The 17238-nt window shown below is 41.5% G+C and overlaps 1 protein-coding gene across 1 annotated transcript in view; it reads right to left on the bottom strand.

Annotated features, from left to right (window-relative positions):
* The window catches only part of HAUS6 (HAUS augmin like complex subunit 6), a 25789-nt gene extending 12686 nt beyond the window's left edge, over positions 1–13103 (bottom strand). Inside the window, exons 1-11 of the mRNA XM_015427779.1 lie at positions 12869–13103; positions 12401–12496; positions 10287–10365; positions 9416–9548; positions 5520–5667; positions 5134–5199; positions 4779–4833; positions 4042–4215; positions 2631–2824; positions 1947–2076; positions 1470–1572 (exon numbers count right to left, since the gene is read on the bottom strand). Coding sequence (XP_015283265.1) covers positions 1470–1572; positions 1947–2076; positions 2631–2824; positions 4042–4215; positions 4779–4833; positions 5134–5199; positions 5520–5667; positions 9416–9548; positions 10287–10365; positions 12401–12496; positions 12869–13002 — 1312 coding nt within the window. The 5' untranslated portion in view covers positions 13003–13103. The remainder of the gene's footprint in view (positions 1–1469; positions 1573–1946; positions 2077–2630; positions 2825–4041; positions 4216–4778; positions 4834–5133; positions 5200–5519; positions 5668–9415; positions 9549–10286; positions 10366–12400; positions 12497–12868) is intronic.
* Positions 13104–17238: the final 4135 nt, after the last annotated feature.

Below are 17238 nucleotides of genomic sequence, written 5' to 3'. Positions count from 1 at the left end.
GGCTCAGTGGTAAAGTATCTTTTGCATGCCAAAGGTCCAGGATTTACTTCTACCCAACAAAGCTGCTGCCACTCATAGTAGACTACAGTGATTGTAATATGTTCAAAACGTCCCAGTTCCTCAAGACAAAGTATTCAAATCCCTTGCTCTGGATTACCACAAACTTTTAGACCTGGAAATACTACTGATTAAACCATCAAGCCCTGGGAATTCTTGATGGAACAGATCTTCTGGATTTGCACCCTAAACACCTTAATATTCCATAGCCATAGCCTAACTGTATTATCCAGCCTACCTCCCTATGCCTGTTTTAAGAACCAACCTTATTGACCAAGAGAAAAGCTGGAATATTTAACTGCATGAAAGCTGTGGAGAAACGCCATTTTGTGGATGTGTTTAAGTTGGTGTGGGCTGGATAGGAAGAGGCCATCAAACTTGGGGTAGGGCCTGGGCCTAGTCTCTTCCTCATTCCCCCCTCCTGTCTCCAACCAGTAGTCTGAGGACAGCTCCCTAGAGAGGACAGAAAGTCCATCATGGTGGTGAGGAGATCTGCCCCAGAATACTGCAGGAGGAAGAGCCACTTCCTGGGTGGGAAACTGCTCTTTTATAATGTGGAGTTATGGGCAGGAAGCCAGTTCAGTCAGAAGTCTGGAGCCAGTCACTTTTGGTTGGAGTCTGCAGAAGGCAGAGGCCGTTTTGGGAGACATGTTGATCCAACTTTCCCCAATGAAGTGAAGTAGACAGGGCATGTGTAGAGAAGGGAGAGATGGAGCATTTTGGTCACCTTTATTTTGATACTTTTGTTCACTGTGGATATGCCTGTAAATAGTTAAGTTCTTCAATAAATCCTTTAACTGTTAACAGTGAGAAGTACCTCTGTACTGCGTAGTTCCCTGAGCCGCTTGGACACGCTAGGGGTGGACTGGGGACTTCCTGAGAACAAGGGCCAAACGGCCAGTTGCCAACTCTCCAGGGGAGCCCTGAAGATTGCCAGGAAGCCCCATGGTGGGTTCCTAGTGACACCGGAGGGAGGTTAGGAGGTTGTCCCACCTAACCAGAGCCCAAGACAGGGACAGTGGTGGCAGCAATACCCGGAGGCAGTGGAGAAAAACTGCCCTTCCAGGTCAGGCAAAGGAGGGGTGGGCAGAGCGGGGCCTGCCAGCTGACACAGGACCGTTCCGCCACAAAAGCTAATATAGATTAGCTGTGATAATTATGAATTGCTAAAAATGATACTGACAAAATAGAGGCTCACAGTTATTGGTCAGTAACATTTTTACCAATTCATTATTACAGCTGATCTATATCAGACATTGTGGGACTGGGTTCTCACAGTAACTAAGAAGCAGAGAACAGCACTGGTGGCCTCTTCTGAAATCCACAATTACACACACAGGATAAAGATACCAGGGAACAGGTCAGACTCTTCCTAAGTTAGTTTTTAAAAAAAAAAGGTTCCTAAAGCTTACCAGGAATTGATGCAGGATACTGGCAAAATATACTGCTTTTATAAGCTTCCTCTGTAGCAGGGGTAAAGGAAAGGGGAGGCATAGCCGGTAATAAATCAAGTGCCTTTTAAAAAAAGAAAAAACAGGTTAAGGTCAAATATATTCTTAGCTGCCAGTATTAATGTGATTAAAATTCTGGATACCCAAACACCACAAGTCACACAATATATGAAGTTTCCATCCAAAAGACTGCCACTACGTATTGGATAAGCACATGAAAAGCCACACGCTTGACTGTCAGTCAAGCAGAACTGAAGAAATATACCTGTTGTACTAAGCATTTCCTACAAAGCATAACATTCCTATGGATATTTTTATGAACTTACTAGTTGAAACTGACAATCAAAAGTTTTTTCAACATGCTTTTAATACATATTTCTTCTTACTGAACACAAGTCCTTCCATTTTCTTTTACTTTTTCCAAAAAAAGATACGTACAGGGTTAGGCTCTTTAATGAAAAGAAAAGGTGACTCTCCAAGACAGTTCTCCCACTTCAAATCCCATTCTCTTTGTTTTTCAGCAATGGACTGATTTATTGATACATGATCCTCATGTCTTAATTTGTGCCTGTAACAATATTAACAAGAATACGTTTACTGGCCAGCATGTACATCTTTTACTTCAGCAAACTGAGGGAATTAAATTATTGGCAATCTAGAATGTAAGGTTACTGCTAATACTGTTCTGTAAATCTACTGCGGCTGTAGGAAGCATTATTCTGTATAAACCAGGCTATAATCTATCTAGAAAACAATAATCTGCAAAATCATAATATGACTGTTTCATTTACATATTATTTGTAAGATATTCAAAACCATTTCAGAACAAATCAACCTGTGTTTTAGATATCTAACATACTAAATGCCCAGATTTTAGCCAGTGTTATTTCTGAAAGGCAAGAACATTTCTTTCAGCAATAGACAATGAGGAGAATCAGCTTTAAATGATCTCTGTCAGCAGACAGCATCCTAGTTATACCTCAAAGTAGGACTTAGGCTGCATAAAACACAAGTCTGCTAAGAATTTCAGGAGGAAAAATGGAGAGACATATAACATGAGGGGTGAGCACAGAGTATTTGTTTGAACAGAGATTGTGCCAACAAAAAAGCAATTGCGCTCACCTCAGTGACCTTAACCCCAATAAAGTCTCATTCTGAAACTTGGCCTTTCCTTCAAAATACTGAAAATCCAGTTTCAGTGAATTCTTGTCGATATGCTGGCGTTCAAGCATCAACATTTCCAAGGCTTTGTTTAATAACTCAAAAATGGTTAAAATATTTAGTCTTCCAGCTTCATATATATTTCCTACCTGTAGCTTCAAACATTACAATGAACAACTGATTAGTAACACTCGCACATCATGACAGACCATCCCCTTCCAACCACTAAGAACAGGATAGAGAAAAAGTGAATATCGCAGTGGGAAATGAAAGCATCACACAGCTTATATACATTTTCAGTTAGGAAAACTCCAGAGGGGCAGCAGAGTTAGTCTTAGCAGCAAAATAAGACAGGAGTTCAGTAGCATTTTGAACACTAACAAAATCTACTCCAACATAATTTTTTCTAAGTCAGAGCTCACTGCTGGGAGAGAAAAAATAGTTATCAGGCTATGGAGGGGCCATAGCTCAGTGGCAAAGGTTCTGCTTTGAATGCAGAAAAGTCTCAGGTTCAATTCAACGCGATATTCTGAAGTATCTGATGAAGTGAGAGCCAACTTGTGGAAAGCTCATGCTGGAATGAAGTTTGCTAGTCTTTAAGGGGCTTTTTTCAGTTCGAGGATCAATGAACTGCCCATGGCCTAACCCTGCCTGTAGGTTTTAATTTCAGTTTCCTTCAAACAGTAATCAATTATATGTAAAGGAGAGCTGACACATGCATACCATTTTCTGCAGCTACATTGGCTTCTTTTTCCCACCCAATGGAGGAAAACAGACATACATTCGGTTGCATGTGAACAATCTGCTCTGTCCACTGGAATGAACCGAATTCCCTTGAATGTAGGAGATGCATATTATACTATGAGCTTCAACTCTAGAGAATTTCCATAGGGACAGGTTCCACCAATTCACCCCTGTCACAGCAACAGACCTCCAAATTCCTTCTCAGGCTGCTCTTGGAGGCCCCCCATCCCCCAAAAGCAGCATTCTGAGGGACATTTTAGATTACAGAAGGAGAGAGAAGGTGGGGAAATAGAAATCCTTTTTGCATGCAGTACCCTTCCCATGAATCCAAGCCATATACTGATTTCTGAACTGGAGAAAATTAATTCAGTTGTCTAAATCCAAAAATTTTAAAACAGGCTTTCCCTGTAATTTAAAATACACACTTCTGTTAAAACTGAATATATGGACTTAAAAAAATAGAATTCCTCAGTTCAAGTTGCTTAACTATGTTGCTGAGTTATTTTTCTGTAGGCTTTAAATGAAGAGCTGCTGCTCACACAGCTATTACAAGCCTGTTTCAGACAACAAAGCCAAACAATTCAGAAAGTAATATGGTATTTGGAGATAAAGATGCAAAGAAACTTACTCTGTGCATTTCTTTTTCAACTTTTTCAAGCAGGAGCCTTGGAACATTGACAGTAGTGCTGGTGCCATCTAATATATACTGACCTTCATGACCATTGACAACCGAATCTACAACCTGTCTTTCTTTCTGAAGAAGCTTAAGTGTTTCTATTATCAATGCCCACATAGAGCGAACCTTTGAGACAGTATAGGGAAAAGGGCAGAGGAGAAGGGAAAGAAAACATACACCTTTAGAATACAAAACGGACACCTTTAGAATACAAAATTATTTCTGCTGAATGTCAAGGTTTCAGTTTCGTTTCACTTGGTTTTGCTTCACTGCTTTCCTTGCCATGTATTATGGGGGGAGGGAATTCCTGAGGCGAGTGTATATGTTGTTAGAGTGAATGCCAGTAGTAGCCATAACCATTTCCTAAGGTGTACCCCTCAGCCTGTTCTCATGGGATTTGGCCTTGGAGACTTCTCTGCCTATATCTCAGGGTTGCCATAGTAACACTAGGGGCTGATTGCTGACAAATGCATGGGGTGGGGGTGTACTGGGTTTTACCTATAACCTGAAGTTTTCCCGCTCCCTCTCTCTTCAGTCCTGACAAAATTCAAGTTTCTGATGTAAGTATATCTCTAATAAAGCATCACTGCCAATAGTGTTGTGGAGAGTGTACTAACTGGGGACCTGACACTGACAGGAGTTTGGTATTAGATGGTGGCAACCGAAAAAACATGGGCAAAGCATCTTACCTTTTTAACTTTTTCTGTTATGTTATTCTGGCTCTGATCAGTATTTTTTTCTGCTCTGTCCAAAAGTCAGAAAGAGGGGGTAAAAGTAAATTTTATTGCCAGAGGTACGATTTGTGCAATACAATGTGTAACTAAAATTTGCTTTTGTGTACATGTACATTTCTGCCCTGATTTCTTAACTCTGGCAATTCAGCAGGAGCAGGAGAGTACAAACATGCACACAAGCACACAAAATTCCATAACCTCATTCTTCCATGTTCTCGTCATACCCCTAATCATTACTGCACTGCACATGCAGAAAGAAACTGGGGCAGAAACAGAAAATTGCCATGTAAGCAACCCAAGATACACTTACTTTTGGAGCTGTTTGTCCAGTTCTGAATTCTCATATCTTAAATCTCTTACTTGCTTACTGAGAACCCTGCATACACAGAAAGGTAAAGTCACAAGGCACACTTACAAAACAAAATATGTTTGTTGAATCAGCAACTAAGTTCTGATGGCTATTGTAAGAAAAAAGTGATTTCAATTGCTTCTTCATTTGAGAAATATATTTCCTGACAATACAGAAAAGCTGTGAAGTCATCCTCAGTAACTGGTGGTTTACTTTTCCCAACTGTATCAATCTCTGTGATATAACTGCAAATGTCTATATAAAAGTTAAAGAACATACACATATCCAACAGTAATAAGATCCCTGATAACCATACATTGCATTCATTGGTAGAAATCTCCACTCACAGGGCTTTTTTCTGAAGTTCTTGAATTATTACATCTTCCTTTTGTAGATTCCACAAAAATCTGTTGTATGCCACGCAGTATCTTGCAACGGCCATATCGATGTCTGGAGGTCTCGAGTTTAGCGACTCAGGAAAGTATGTGCCAGCACCTACAGAAGAGTGGTTAGTTATTTTTCCATATTGAACTGTAAGTGCAGACTTCCCTTTAACAATACTTTACAGAGAAGCAAGGATCTCTGTATGCACAACCACAGGCAACAGCAGCCTATTTGTATTTAAGTATTGGTTAGTTACAGCACTAATAGAAGAACATTAGAAGAGGGACAAAAAAAAAGGAAATTCTTTATAGAAATATTGTCTGAACAAAGCAATAACTCTTCCCAAATCAAGTTGGGGCAAGTAGACCAGCAATCAGTCCACAATATCCAACGTACCATGGGAAGTATTCAACCAAACCACGTCTTGGTCGTGTGTGGGGTGGGGTGGGTTATCTCTTTTTCTCAAACACACGTAAATTTTAAGCCTCCCTGTAATTTAATTCTCATTTACCCCACTCCTTTCATGCCTTGCTAACGGGCAAGTTTGAGAACCAATGCTCTAGCCCAGGGCCAGATCTGACATAAATGAGACTTTGTTGGGCTTGGCCATGTATGTCATAAAATGTAACGCCAGGTAGCAGAGATATAAACTTTTATAAAGGACACAGACAAACACAAAGATTTTAAAACTTTAAATAAAATATGCTGAACACACTAGCAGTCTTGCAATATTTTGTCTATTTAACAGTTTCTGATAACTGACACCTCTTGCTCTGAATTACTGAATCAAAATGTCTGTGCTGTAGCAATCCTGAGTATGCTGTTCAGGTGTGTATCTGTAAGCTGCAAACCTACTTTTGATTTATTGACATTCATTACAGAAACCTCATGCTCAGTGTTGAGTCTGGGACCCAAGGAAAACCATGAAATGGCTGGGCACTGTGAGTTTTTGTACATAAGTTGTTTCATGTGCTGGTCAAGAACAAGAGAAGGCATCCTGGCACAGACTGAGAGCCATGTTTTTGTCTAGAAAACTATACTTCCTTAGAGAAATAACTACAACCTATTACAAAGGTAATGTCTTGGGTGAACTTGGTCTGAATCCACCTCACTGGCTTGTTGTTATTCCTCCTCTAAAATAGTTCACATTGCTTTCTTACTGAGAAGGACTGGATCATGAGGGCATGAATACAGTGAAAAGGGGGAGAGAACTCAGTTGCACCCAGGAAAGCCCTGGCATAAGGAGCCCAACAAAACACAGACACATTGTAGCAAGGCACACAAAAGCTCATACATTGAACAAAACGTTGTTGGTCTTAAAGGTGCTTGGTATTTCTCCCATGCAAATGAGGCTGCCCAGCAAAGCAAGCTCTCCCTTGTTTCCTCCCTCCATTCAGGGAGGAGCCTCAGCCAGTGGAAGGGAAGAAAGGCTTCCCTTTGTCTACTGTAGGACTGAGGCAGCCTGGCCAGTTCCCTCTCTCCCTCTGGGAGAAGGGGGAGGAGCCTCAGCCAGTACTTTACCAGACTCTCTCAATCGCACAGGAGAGGCTTGCCTATCTATCTCTCCTGTGCAACTGAGAGAGTCTGGTATAGCAAGCTGCAACATGGCAGCGGCAGAAAAACTGGAAAATGAAACAGAAAACAGCCAGGTCTTTGTGGGCCAGATTGGAACCCTCTGAGGGCCTGTTCTGGCCTGCAGGCCACATGTTTGACACCCCTGTTTTAAATAGTCTCCAAGCTTCCTTAACAGTTTTTACCTTTTTAACTTTTCCTTTCAATTTCCTCTTCACATGTCCCCTCATTTCAGAGAAATTACTCCTTTTAAAATTAAAAGTGGTTGTGTTGGTCTTTTTGGGCAACTCCCTATTTATACAAATGTTGAACTCAATAACATTATGCTCACTGTTCCCAAGCAGTGCAATCACTTTTACATCTCTCACCAGGTCTTGGGCATTACTTAGGACCAAATCCAGGATTGCCTCTCCCCTGCTGTGACCATCTGCTCCATAGCACAGTCATTGAGAGTGTCTAGAAACTCAGTCTCTTTTTCTTAACTTGAACACATATTGACCCAACCAATGTGAGGGTAGTTCAACAAGTACAACAAACACAAAACCTTTATTGGCATGAAAGCACAAAGTGTGGGTAGTTAACATCACCTATTATGACACAGTTATTTCATCTAGTCGCTATCTTTAATTCATTTATCATCTTATGATCCTCTAGCTTTTGATCTGGTGGGCGATAAACTCCCAGTGTTAAGCTTCCTTTCGGGCCCACTATTTCGACCCATAGCATTTCCAGAAGCAAATCTAATTCTCTTATATTCTCAATCTTCTCAACAAGTTAAAAAGGCCAACACTATGCTGGGGCTTATTAGGAAGGGAACTGAAAACAAATCAACCAGTATCATAATGCCTCTGTATAAATCGATGGTGCAACCTCATTTGGAATACTGTGTGCAATTCTGGTCACACCTCAGAAAGGATTTTATAGCACTGAAAAAAGTACAGAAAGGGGCAACTAGAATGATAAAAGGGTTGGAACACTTTCCCTATGAAGAAAGGTTGAAGCGCTTGGGGCTCTTTAGCTTGGAGAAACAACAACTGAAGGGTGACATGATAGAGGTTTACAAGATTATGCATGAGATAGAGCAGGTAGAGAAAAGTATTTTTCTCCCTTTCTCACAATGCAAGAACTCGTGGGTACTCAATAAAATTGCTGAGCAGTTGGGTTAGAACACATAAAAGGAAGTACTTCCTCACCCAAAGAGTGATTAACACATGGAATTCACTGCCACAGGTGGTGGTGGCGGCTACAAGCATGGACAGCTTCAAGAGGGAATTAGATAAACATATGGAGCAGAGATCCATCCGTGGCTATTAGCCACAAGATATAGATAGGAACTCTGTGGTAAGTGATGCTCTGTATTCTTGGTGCTTTGGGCGGGGGCAACAGTGGGAGGGCTTCGAGTGTCCTGGCCCCACTGCTGGACCTCCTGATGGTACCTGGTATTTTTGGCCACTGTGTGACAGTGTTGGACTGTATGGGCCATTGGCATGATCCAATATTGGCTTCTCTTATGTTCTTATTCAAACTCCTGGGTACTAACATTAAGTTTCCAGACATGTTTTATTATAAACAGAATACAAGAAAGAAGAATAATCTTTATTGTATTGCTAGTGTACCTATCCCCCATCATCCCAATCAAATTTGGCAATAAAGGTAGTTTTCAAACCATTCTGTGGAACCTTAGCAGACAGCTCTGAAATGAGGTAATCAGTACTCGTGAACAAGCTGTTCAGAAGACAGCTTATATAAAATAGTGAACAAGCTGTTCAGAAGACAGCTTATTTGGTTTTATTACTGATCTTCATCAGCCTGTGGCCACAGAAGAGTGCTGGAGCAACCGGTTTGTACAAAGCTCCCAGAGGGCACAATAGACAAGGGGAAAGATCCCATCAAAAGATCCACACATGTGAGGGGGGGAGATATTTCCCCGTGACGCCTTCCTAATGATGCTCCTGGGATTTCCCATCTCCCAAAAACAGCATTTGAGGAGACATTTTAGGCTGCTTTGAGGGAGAAGTTCCACACACAGGTGGAATCCAGCCTTATGAAACAAAAGAGCATCTCAAGATTTTCAACAACACACAAGGGTTCTGTGACAAGTAGATTAATGTTAGGAAGAAGTATATATTTCTGCAAAATTGACATAAGGCAGATTGCACATAGCCTAGCAGCGCAGCTTAATTTACCTTCCAGCAAAAGAAAGTTCAGGATGGACAGCATTCCATGAACTACTTCTTGGTCCTACTGCCCAGCTTTTAAGTTTAGAAACATTCAAACTATCACTTACTTGCAGAATCTGTTTTGATGTGATGCAACAGGACACATCTTGCAAAGTGGTACATTAGGTGAATGAACTTGGGACCACCAGGGGAAAGGAATAATGATGCATGTACTGAAGGAAAACTGTTCCCATATTCATCCTAGAGAATTAAATGGATTAAGTATACATTTTGACAAAGCACGGTCTAGTCTTTGGCCCAATCTTGATCATTTAGAGTTGTCTAGTGAACAGCAAATGGTCACCTAACTTAAAAGAATCTTAGCCAAGTTGCCAAACAACCTGTCATAAGTACCAAACAATCAACATATCTGGCTCTAGTATTACTTAAGGCCTGCACAGAGTTAATAAGACACCTGGTACTAATAGTCCTGAAAAGTGGCAATAGACACAATGATCTTTTGCTCTTCTGCCACAGAACTGCTGTTGGCTGAAATAAACCAGTTTTTATCACTGGTTCCAGAATCCAGTATAAGCATAAAAACACCAACTGTCCCTTTACGCTGCCAATGAATCCTTTAAGTACAACTTCATGTCCTCTAAGCATTTCAAATTGGAAGGACCCAAATGAGAATTAAAATGCAAAAAGCCCAAAAGAATAATTATAAGACAGACCAAATTATTGTCCCTATATGGGAGCCAGCTGTAAAGATTAAGAGGTACACATGCACACAGTATTTATGTGCCTGAAAACTGTCTTCACCCTTCAAAAAGACAAGATGGGGCTCAACATTTGAAGGTATACTTCATAGAACACCACATACAAAGCTTTTGCTGATATGCAGTGCATCTAGCAGAAAAAATATCCATAATGTCAACAATTACAGCCAAAGATAGACAAGGTTTTCACATACCACTTTTCATTCTAACCAGTACTTACTGAAATTTTTCTTAGCCAGTCGCAGCATTGCTTCCTGAATTCAGAGTCTGTCTTCTTGTCTGTTGGAGGGAAACAAAATCATTCCATTCCCAGGGAAGGGAAATTAAAGAGATAAATTTCAGCAAATATTCAGGAAATCAGATTACTTGCACATGGATAACCTAACAATTAAAAGGTTCTTGGTGAATTCCATGCCCTAGCAAGTTACTGTAAACTTAATGGATTGCCCAGACAAATAATATACCCACACAGCAGAGTTATAGATACATAGTTGTAGTCTCATTTTCAGGTTGGTTTTGATAGGAATAAAAGAAGTTACAACACTAATTCTGCTAACAGAAAATGAAACGTGGAGAGAAACTAAAATGACCAGCTTGGTCCCTGCAGAAATCTGCAGTACTGTCACCAGTCAGTCCTTTTCAAATGTTCAAATTACATAAAAATATATCGTTACTAATTTTTTCCTGCTAGAGCTAACTGCCTTCCCAGACGTATTTTTCAAGAGCTAAACCTTAATGTACTACTAAGAAAATACTATTCTTGACATTAATAAGGAACATATGTTATTTTGCTAATTACTACCTCACTGAGACCCTAGTATCAGCAGCCTGCAGAAAAGGAACTCTTACAAGAGCAGAGACTAACAAAGCATAGAGAAGCTCACTGTTAGCTGATTGCACTCTTTCAGTAGGTATATACACACAGCAAGCTACAGATCAAGAAAGGTTTTTAGGAACTCAGGTGTTTTTATTTAAAATATTTGTAAAGTTTCTTCTCTGTTAAATAAAGTTTAGAGGACCCTTAATGGTGGAGGAAGAAGGAAATTGAAAAGCAGCTTGATTCTAGCTCCCAGCAACTGCCCCCTTCTGCACTACATTTTTTTCCACATAGAATTATAGATGCATTTAATTTTAAAAGGCTAGAAAATTTCTCAGGGACGTAAGCTATTAACATAGTGACATCATGCTCTCGAAACAATCCTAGTGACTATGGTTTTGTTCAGTTACAAATAGTATTACTGGTTTACATCAGGTTTAAGCATAGGCAACAAATTACATATATATATGCTAACCAAAGCAACGTTCCTCCTAAATTAATATATTTGATGTAAGAAAAGCATTTGAAATTTATTTCATTATTTTTTACAGTGCAGTGCGAAAGAAAAGTAAAACAGCTTTTCCTGAGTTTTCATAGGACATTAGATCACACGTCTTGTTGGGGGGAAAAAACATGTTTTGTTTTTTCCCTACAACAAGGCCCCTTGCTTATTATAAGTGGGCTAGATAGCACACAATTCCTTTGAATTGGGAGCAACAGGACAATTCCATAAAGGCAACAATGGAACTAGTCATCTGGATCAGACCTAAAATGTCACAGCACACATTAGTCTCTGGCTACTACAAACTGAGACAACAGTTAAGACTTCCTCTGAATGCTTAGAACTCTGTTGTACAGAAAATACACTAAAATGTGTTTTAATCGTTCTATTCTTAGGGGAAAGATAGTGTTTTAAGGCAGTTTTAAGGCAACTGAGGAGAAATAAAAGGGAATCAATCAATGTACAGAGTAAGTGTCCAAACATATTGCAGAGTGGATATGTATGAAATGTCTTAACAGGAGCAGTGTCAAATCGCTCATGAAAACCAATGTCTATGACAAAATGTCAGTGTTCTTTAACTACTGTGGATGTTTCCTCAATGGGGGATAGTGGTTAAGAGATGGCTCTCCAGTGGCTCTGGACAAGAACTCATCAGAGCTTAAGAAAAGGTACAATGCAGTGGCTAAAGCATTCTGGGATGCAGGACCTCTCGGTCTCTCAGGAGATCTTGTATGGGGTAAAAGATTGGCTGCTATACAGGAGTGCCTCTTCATCTTTACTCTTGGCACTATTAGTATATTTGAAGATAAAGCAAAAAGCACCCAGACATTCCAGTGCTCTCTACTCAAAAAGAGAACTCAATGTATGCTCCTACAATTCCACTACTCAAAGAAGTGCTGATGCACCCATATTCTTACCACAAGAAGACTCTGAGAAACTAAATACTGCTTTGTGAAATGTGGCTTCGAGAAATTAAACATACTACTTCATAAAGCCAAAGACACTTCATGCTTACCTAAAGACCTCATTACAACGTGACTGGTCCAGCTTCGAAAACAAGAAGAATGAAACAATGTGAAATGCATCTTTGTTTGGCTTATCAAACATATTCCTTGAGCAAAAAAAAGAGAGAGAGAAGTGCAATTAAAAACTTAATCCATGCATGACATACAGTATTTCTGCAAAGCAAACATGACAGCACATACAATTCTTAAACACCCATTAGGGTAGACCACACACCCCTTTCCCCAGGCAGGAGCTTCTGCGCTTTTAACCACTTTGCCACAGGCAGAAATTCGAGAAGCACTGCTTTCCTAAAAGGTACAATTCGCCCCTTCAGACGTATGTACCAGTATGTTTCTTACAACTTCACCTCCAAGGGACACACAGACCCACCCACCACAGGGGGAAACCACCTCTGTAGCCCAGGAGAGAAACCGCGAGGGGACAACCACTTTGCCTACCAGCCGCCCACTCTACTCACGGGCCCAGGCGGAGATGCAGGGGCATTTTCCCGGCGGCGGCGGCTCCTCCCGAATCGAAGCCCAGGGCCAGAAGGTAGAGCCAGAGATGCTCTCCCTCCCACGTAGAAGGCGGCGACAAAGGCTGCTTGCTCATCTTCGCAGTCCCAGCCAGCTACTAGGAGGCCGGCGCCTCAAGGGGCCTTAATGTCGCTTCACAAAGATGCGAACGGGCCTCCGCGGACTATCGACAGAAGGCGACGGCCCTCCCCTCGCAGACAAGGAATTATCGACAGAAGGCGGCGACGGCCCTCCCCTCGCAGACAAGGAAACTTTCCCGCCTACAGCCTGATACCACTTCCGTTAACACCAACCCGGCCCGCACTCTCACAGCCATTTGGGTTAAGCCGCCAAAATAGAAATGGGGGGGGGAGGGACAACGTCACGATAGAGGGCGAGGCGCACCAGCCAATAAAAAGCTGCGCAGCTCCAGACGCCTCACGTCACCTGCCGGTTGCTTAGCACGGCGTAACCCCCAGTCCCAGCACGCACTGCGGCTGACTACCGATAGTTGTTTCCCTTCTCGCAAAAAAACTTCCGCATGTGGCGTTCTTTTTCTATAATAGAGACTGTGCGTGGGCTGCATTGCATTCTGGGATGCGTAGTCCTCTTGGTAGAAATTAAGTTACGCGCCCTCTAAGTTCTGCAGGCAGCAGGTGTATCTTTGGAGGATCGTAGGCTCTTTTTATGGGGCCTGTGAATGTTGTTAGGACTGGTTACGATGTCCATTTCCCCCCCCCAAGAGAATTTTGTGAGGACGATCTGGCTGTGACATCTGTCACCCCATTGGTCCCCAGGGTTGATTTGGCTGACCTGGCTGGCTAGGCCTTCTCTGCTCCATGTGCATCCCTCCCAAAGCTGTGCAGGCTCTGCTGAACAGGAGGAGCATTCCAGATCGAAGGAGACGTTAGTCAGATAGGTTTGTCGTTTTGTTGTATGGTCCTTGTTCCATTGTACATTCTTTTCCCTTACATCATGTGTGTTTTATGTTTTGTCTATTTTTGTAATAAATTCCTAAAATTATGTTTTTAAGTTCCAGAGTGAGTTGCTAGTCCAGAACCAAGCTTATTTTGTTCCAGTGCCTTATGTTCACTTCCAAAAAGACCTTTTGCTAAATTTTGCTAATTGGATATAATCAAATTCCTTTTTTCATATAAAATCTCGGCCAAGTGACATCACTGGGGCACCCCAATGTCATGACATTTGCTCATGCCAAGTATTCTCATAATTGGCATCATCTAATATTAAGCGGGGAGTGTGTGCCAATCTCAGAAGTGACAAACGCAGCCCACCCATAGAAAAGGGACTCGACAGGTATGTGGGAAAATTAACAGAATGAAAAATGGCCCTATGGGGGCTGAGCCTGCTATAAACTGCATGGCATATGTAGAGTCAGCAGTAAATCCCACAGAGTTTTGTAGACTTTCTTCCAGATAAATGTGTACAATATGCCATGTGCAGGATTGCATCCCATGTGTTCTCATATATTTTGAACATTTCTTGATAAAAACAAGTTTCTTGTTGCTACAGATGTGGAGTGACCTCAAAGTACAAAGTGAATAACTGGAACTGCATTTCCAGAAAGCCTGAACCAATTGTATAGAGAAATGCCAGTGAACTTTAGCTAGTTCTCTCTATGGTACCTGAAGAAATGTGCATGCACATGAAAGCTTATACCCAGAATTAAACTTTGTTGGTCTTAAAAGTGCCACTGGATTAAAACTGTGTTCTGCTGCTTCAGACCAACAGGGCTACCCACTTGAATCTCTGACAGTGAGGTACATTTCTAATTAGTTTACTGCTGAAATCCAGGCATGTATAACCTGATCCCTTCCAACAAGGTTGGGATGTCAGTAATTGAGTTACCTTCCTTCTTGTTGAATGAAAGAATTTGTTGATTTTGATTTACTCGCACCAGATAGGGCTGATGAAAAATACCTTGTCTGAAAGCTCACTTCCATGTTGAGGATGACACAGTCCAATAAATCTCTTTGCTTTATTAGGTTGCTTATTCTGTGGAACTAAAGCAGCTGCCAACCAAGATGCTGATATACCTGGCAGGAAAGAGAATTACAATCATGGGGAGCTTTTAAATGGCATTAATTATAAATAATTTGGCATTAATTATAAATAAATGGCGTTAATTATAAATAATTTAAACAGCAATAATTATAAATAATAAATAATTATAAATTCGAGTAGAACAGTGTAGCGTGCAACTGCATGGTGTTTCATTTCTCGTGCCTTTTTGCTGAGCCGGTGGCTGTCATTGATGGGCATCGCCAGACACAGGAACAGTGCTTGGCACCCATCCCCATAGCGGCATTCAGAAAGGCTAAGTATGTGAATTAGCTCTTATTTGGAACCCTGGGAAAGCACCTGCTGTTGTTTCCTGCCTTTTTCCAAATAAAACTTACCTATTCTGCAGGGAAATAAGGAGTGGACTGCCGTGGTGTTTGTGGACACCAGATGGTGCTCGTGTATCCTGCTTCTAAGATGAATCCCGCCTCCGGTAGCCAAGAAAGGGATGTAGCATAAGAAACAGTGAGAGACTGCCTAAAAGGACTGGGTAAAAGAATGTGATGATTCCTTAAGAACTGTGGCTGTTTCCTTGATATGTCTCTGGATTTTAATGTCCTGCTTTTCTCCCCAGTGTGGACCCAAAGTGGCTTCCAATATAATTCTGGGGGATAATAGAGGATGGTTCCCCATTGGCTCTGTTTTAAGTAGTCCTGGGCACAGTCAGGTGGCGGCAGACGGGGAAGAGAAGGTGGCAATAAGGGGTATAAGGTGGTGGAGGCTGCTACCCCCTCCCCTTTTGCCACCTGAGGTCAATGCCTCACCATGCCTCATTACAGAGCCAGCCCCTGGGGGAGGGGAACATACACACTCCCATTTGGAAGAATGGGATATAAGAATTATGTTTGCCATTCCAGTTCTCCCAGACATGCTTTCCCACTGTTCAGACACCTCCTAAGTTGTCCTTTTTTTGACTGTGGACATCTGCATCGTGTCAGCCACACACACACACACACGTTTTTGCAAACTTTTACCATTACTCTGAAGCAAAAGAAGAGATTGAATTCATACCCCGCCCTTTACTTGGCGTCTCCAAGAAGCTTACAATCTCCTTTTTCCTTCCCCTCCCCACAACAGACACCCTGTGAGGTAGGTGGGGCTGAGAGAGCTCTCTCAAGAACTGCTCTTGAGAGAACAGTGACTGACCCAAGGCCACACCAGCAGCTGCAAGTGGAGGAGTGGGGAATCAAACCTGGTTCTCCCAGATTGAAGTCGGCGCTCCTAACCACTACAATAAACTGGCTCTCTGAGCTTAATCATAGTCACTGTTCTACTGATGGTTTAGTAGTATGGGTTAGCTTTCATTTTTTCATTTTTTATGGATATGCTTCCAGAGGTGTAAACTAGTGGAAATATAAATGTACCTGAAGTAATGTTACTACTATAATGTGGTATACCAACATCAGCAGCAGGAGCATGCTTACAGCATTCAAGGTTAGTAGCATCGAAAAGATGATCAGATTTATTATCTGCGCCTGGTTTCGTCACAGTAGACTAAGACTGCAATCCTAAGTACATTTACTAGGGAGCAGGTATCATTGAACTTGGTGGCATTTATATTGCACTGCAATATGGCTAGTGGTAGGTAGCTGCTACATAGCGCCAGAAGGGGACTTCCTAGAGTGGGAAAAATCCCCATTTCTCCTCACCACCTGGTCACCATCTCCATCTCCTTGCTACAGTTTTCAAGCATTCAGATTGCAACACTTTGTTCCCTGCAACAGCTATGTATGTGCAGATGCTGCTGCTAAATTTGGGAGATGGTTAAAAGTACAAACAGGATTAAAAAAAAAATAGAAAGTGCAGTTTTCCTCCAGAGTTAGGGAGCCCTAGGTAGTAATTATGGAAGACACCATTCCGAAGATCTCGCTATCTGCAGAGGGGCCAGCCCTTTGTAATTAGAGGGCATATTTAAACACTAACTCCTCTAGTCATAGAAGTACTACCCCAGGCACAATAAAAGATTCTGTTGATAAATACTCTGGTGCTTGACTCTGTATGCCCTCAGCCTAGAGAAGTAAATGCTACTACCACACCAACCTTTAAACTGGCTCATATATTAGTGATTTAATTATCTTTTAAATCATCTAATCACCCAACTTCCTGCTGGCCAAAACTTTTTGTAAAAGTTCTTGAAAAACAGTGATTTTTTAAAGAAAGGTATAACTCATCTCCTAAATTCTCCTTAGCGGTTTTCTTAGGAACCAAGGGAACAACACTCTCTTTGCCACAGTCCCGCATCAAACTGTACTGA

This window comes from Gekko japonicus, unplaced genomic scaffold (genome assembly GCF_001447785.1).
Source record: "Gekko japonicus isolate JY-2015 unplaced genomic scaffold, Gekko_japonicus_V1.1 scaffold487, whole genome shotgun sequence".
Taxonomy (NCBI): domain Eukaryota; kingdom Metazoa; phylum Chordata; class Lepidosauria; order Squamata; family Gekkonidae; genus Gekko; species Gekko japonicus.
This window is presented reverse-complemented; position numbering and strand designations above follow the sequence as displayed.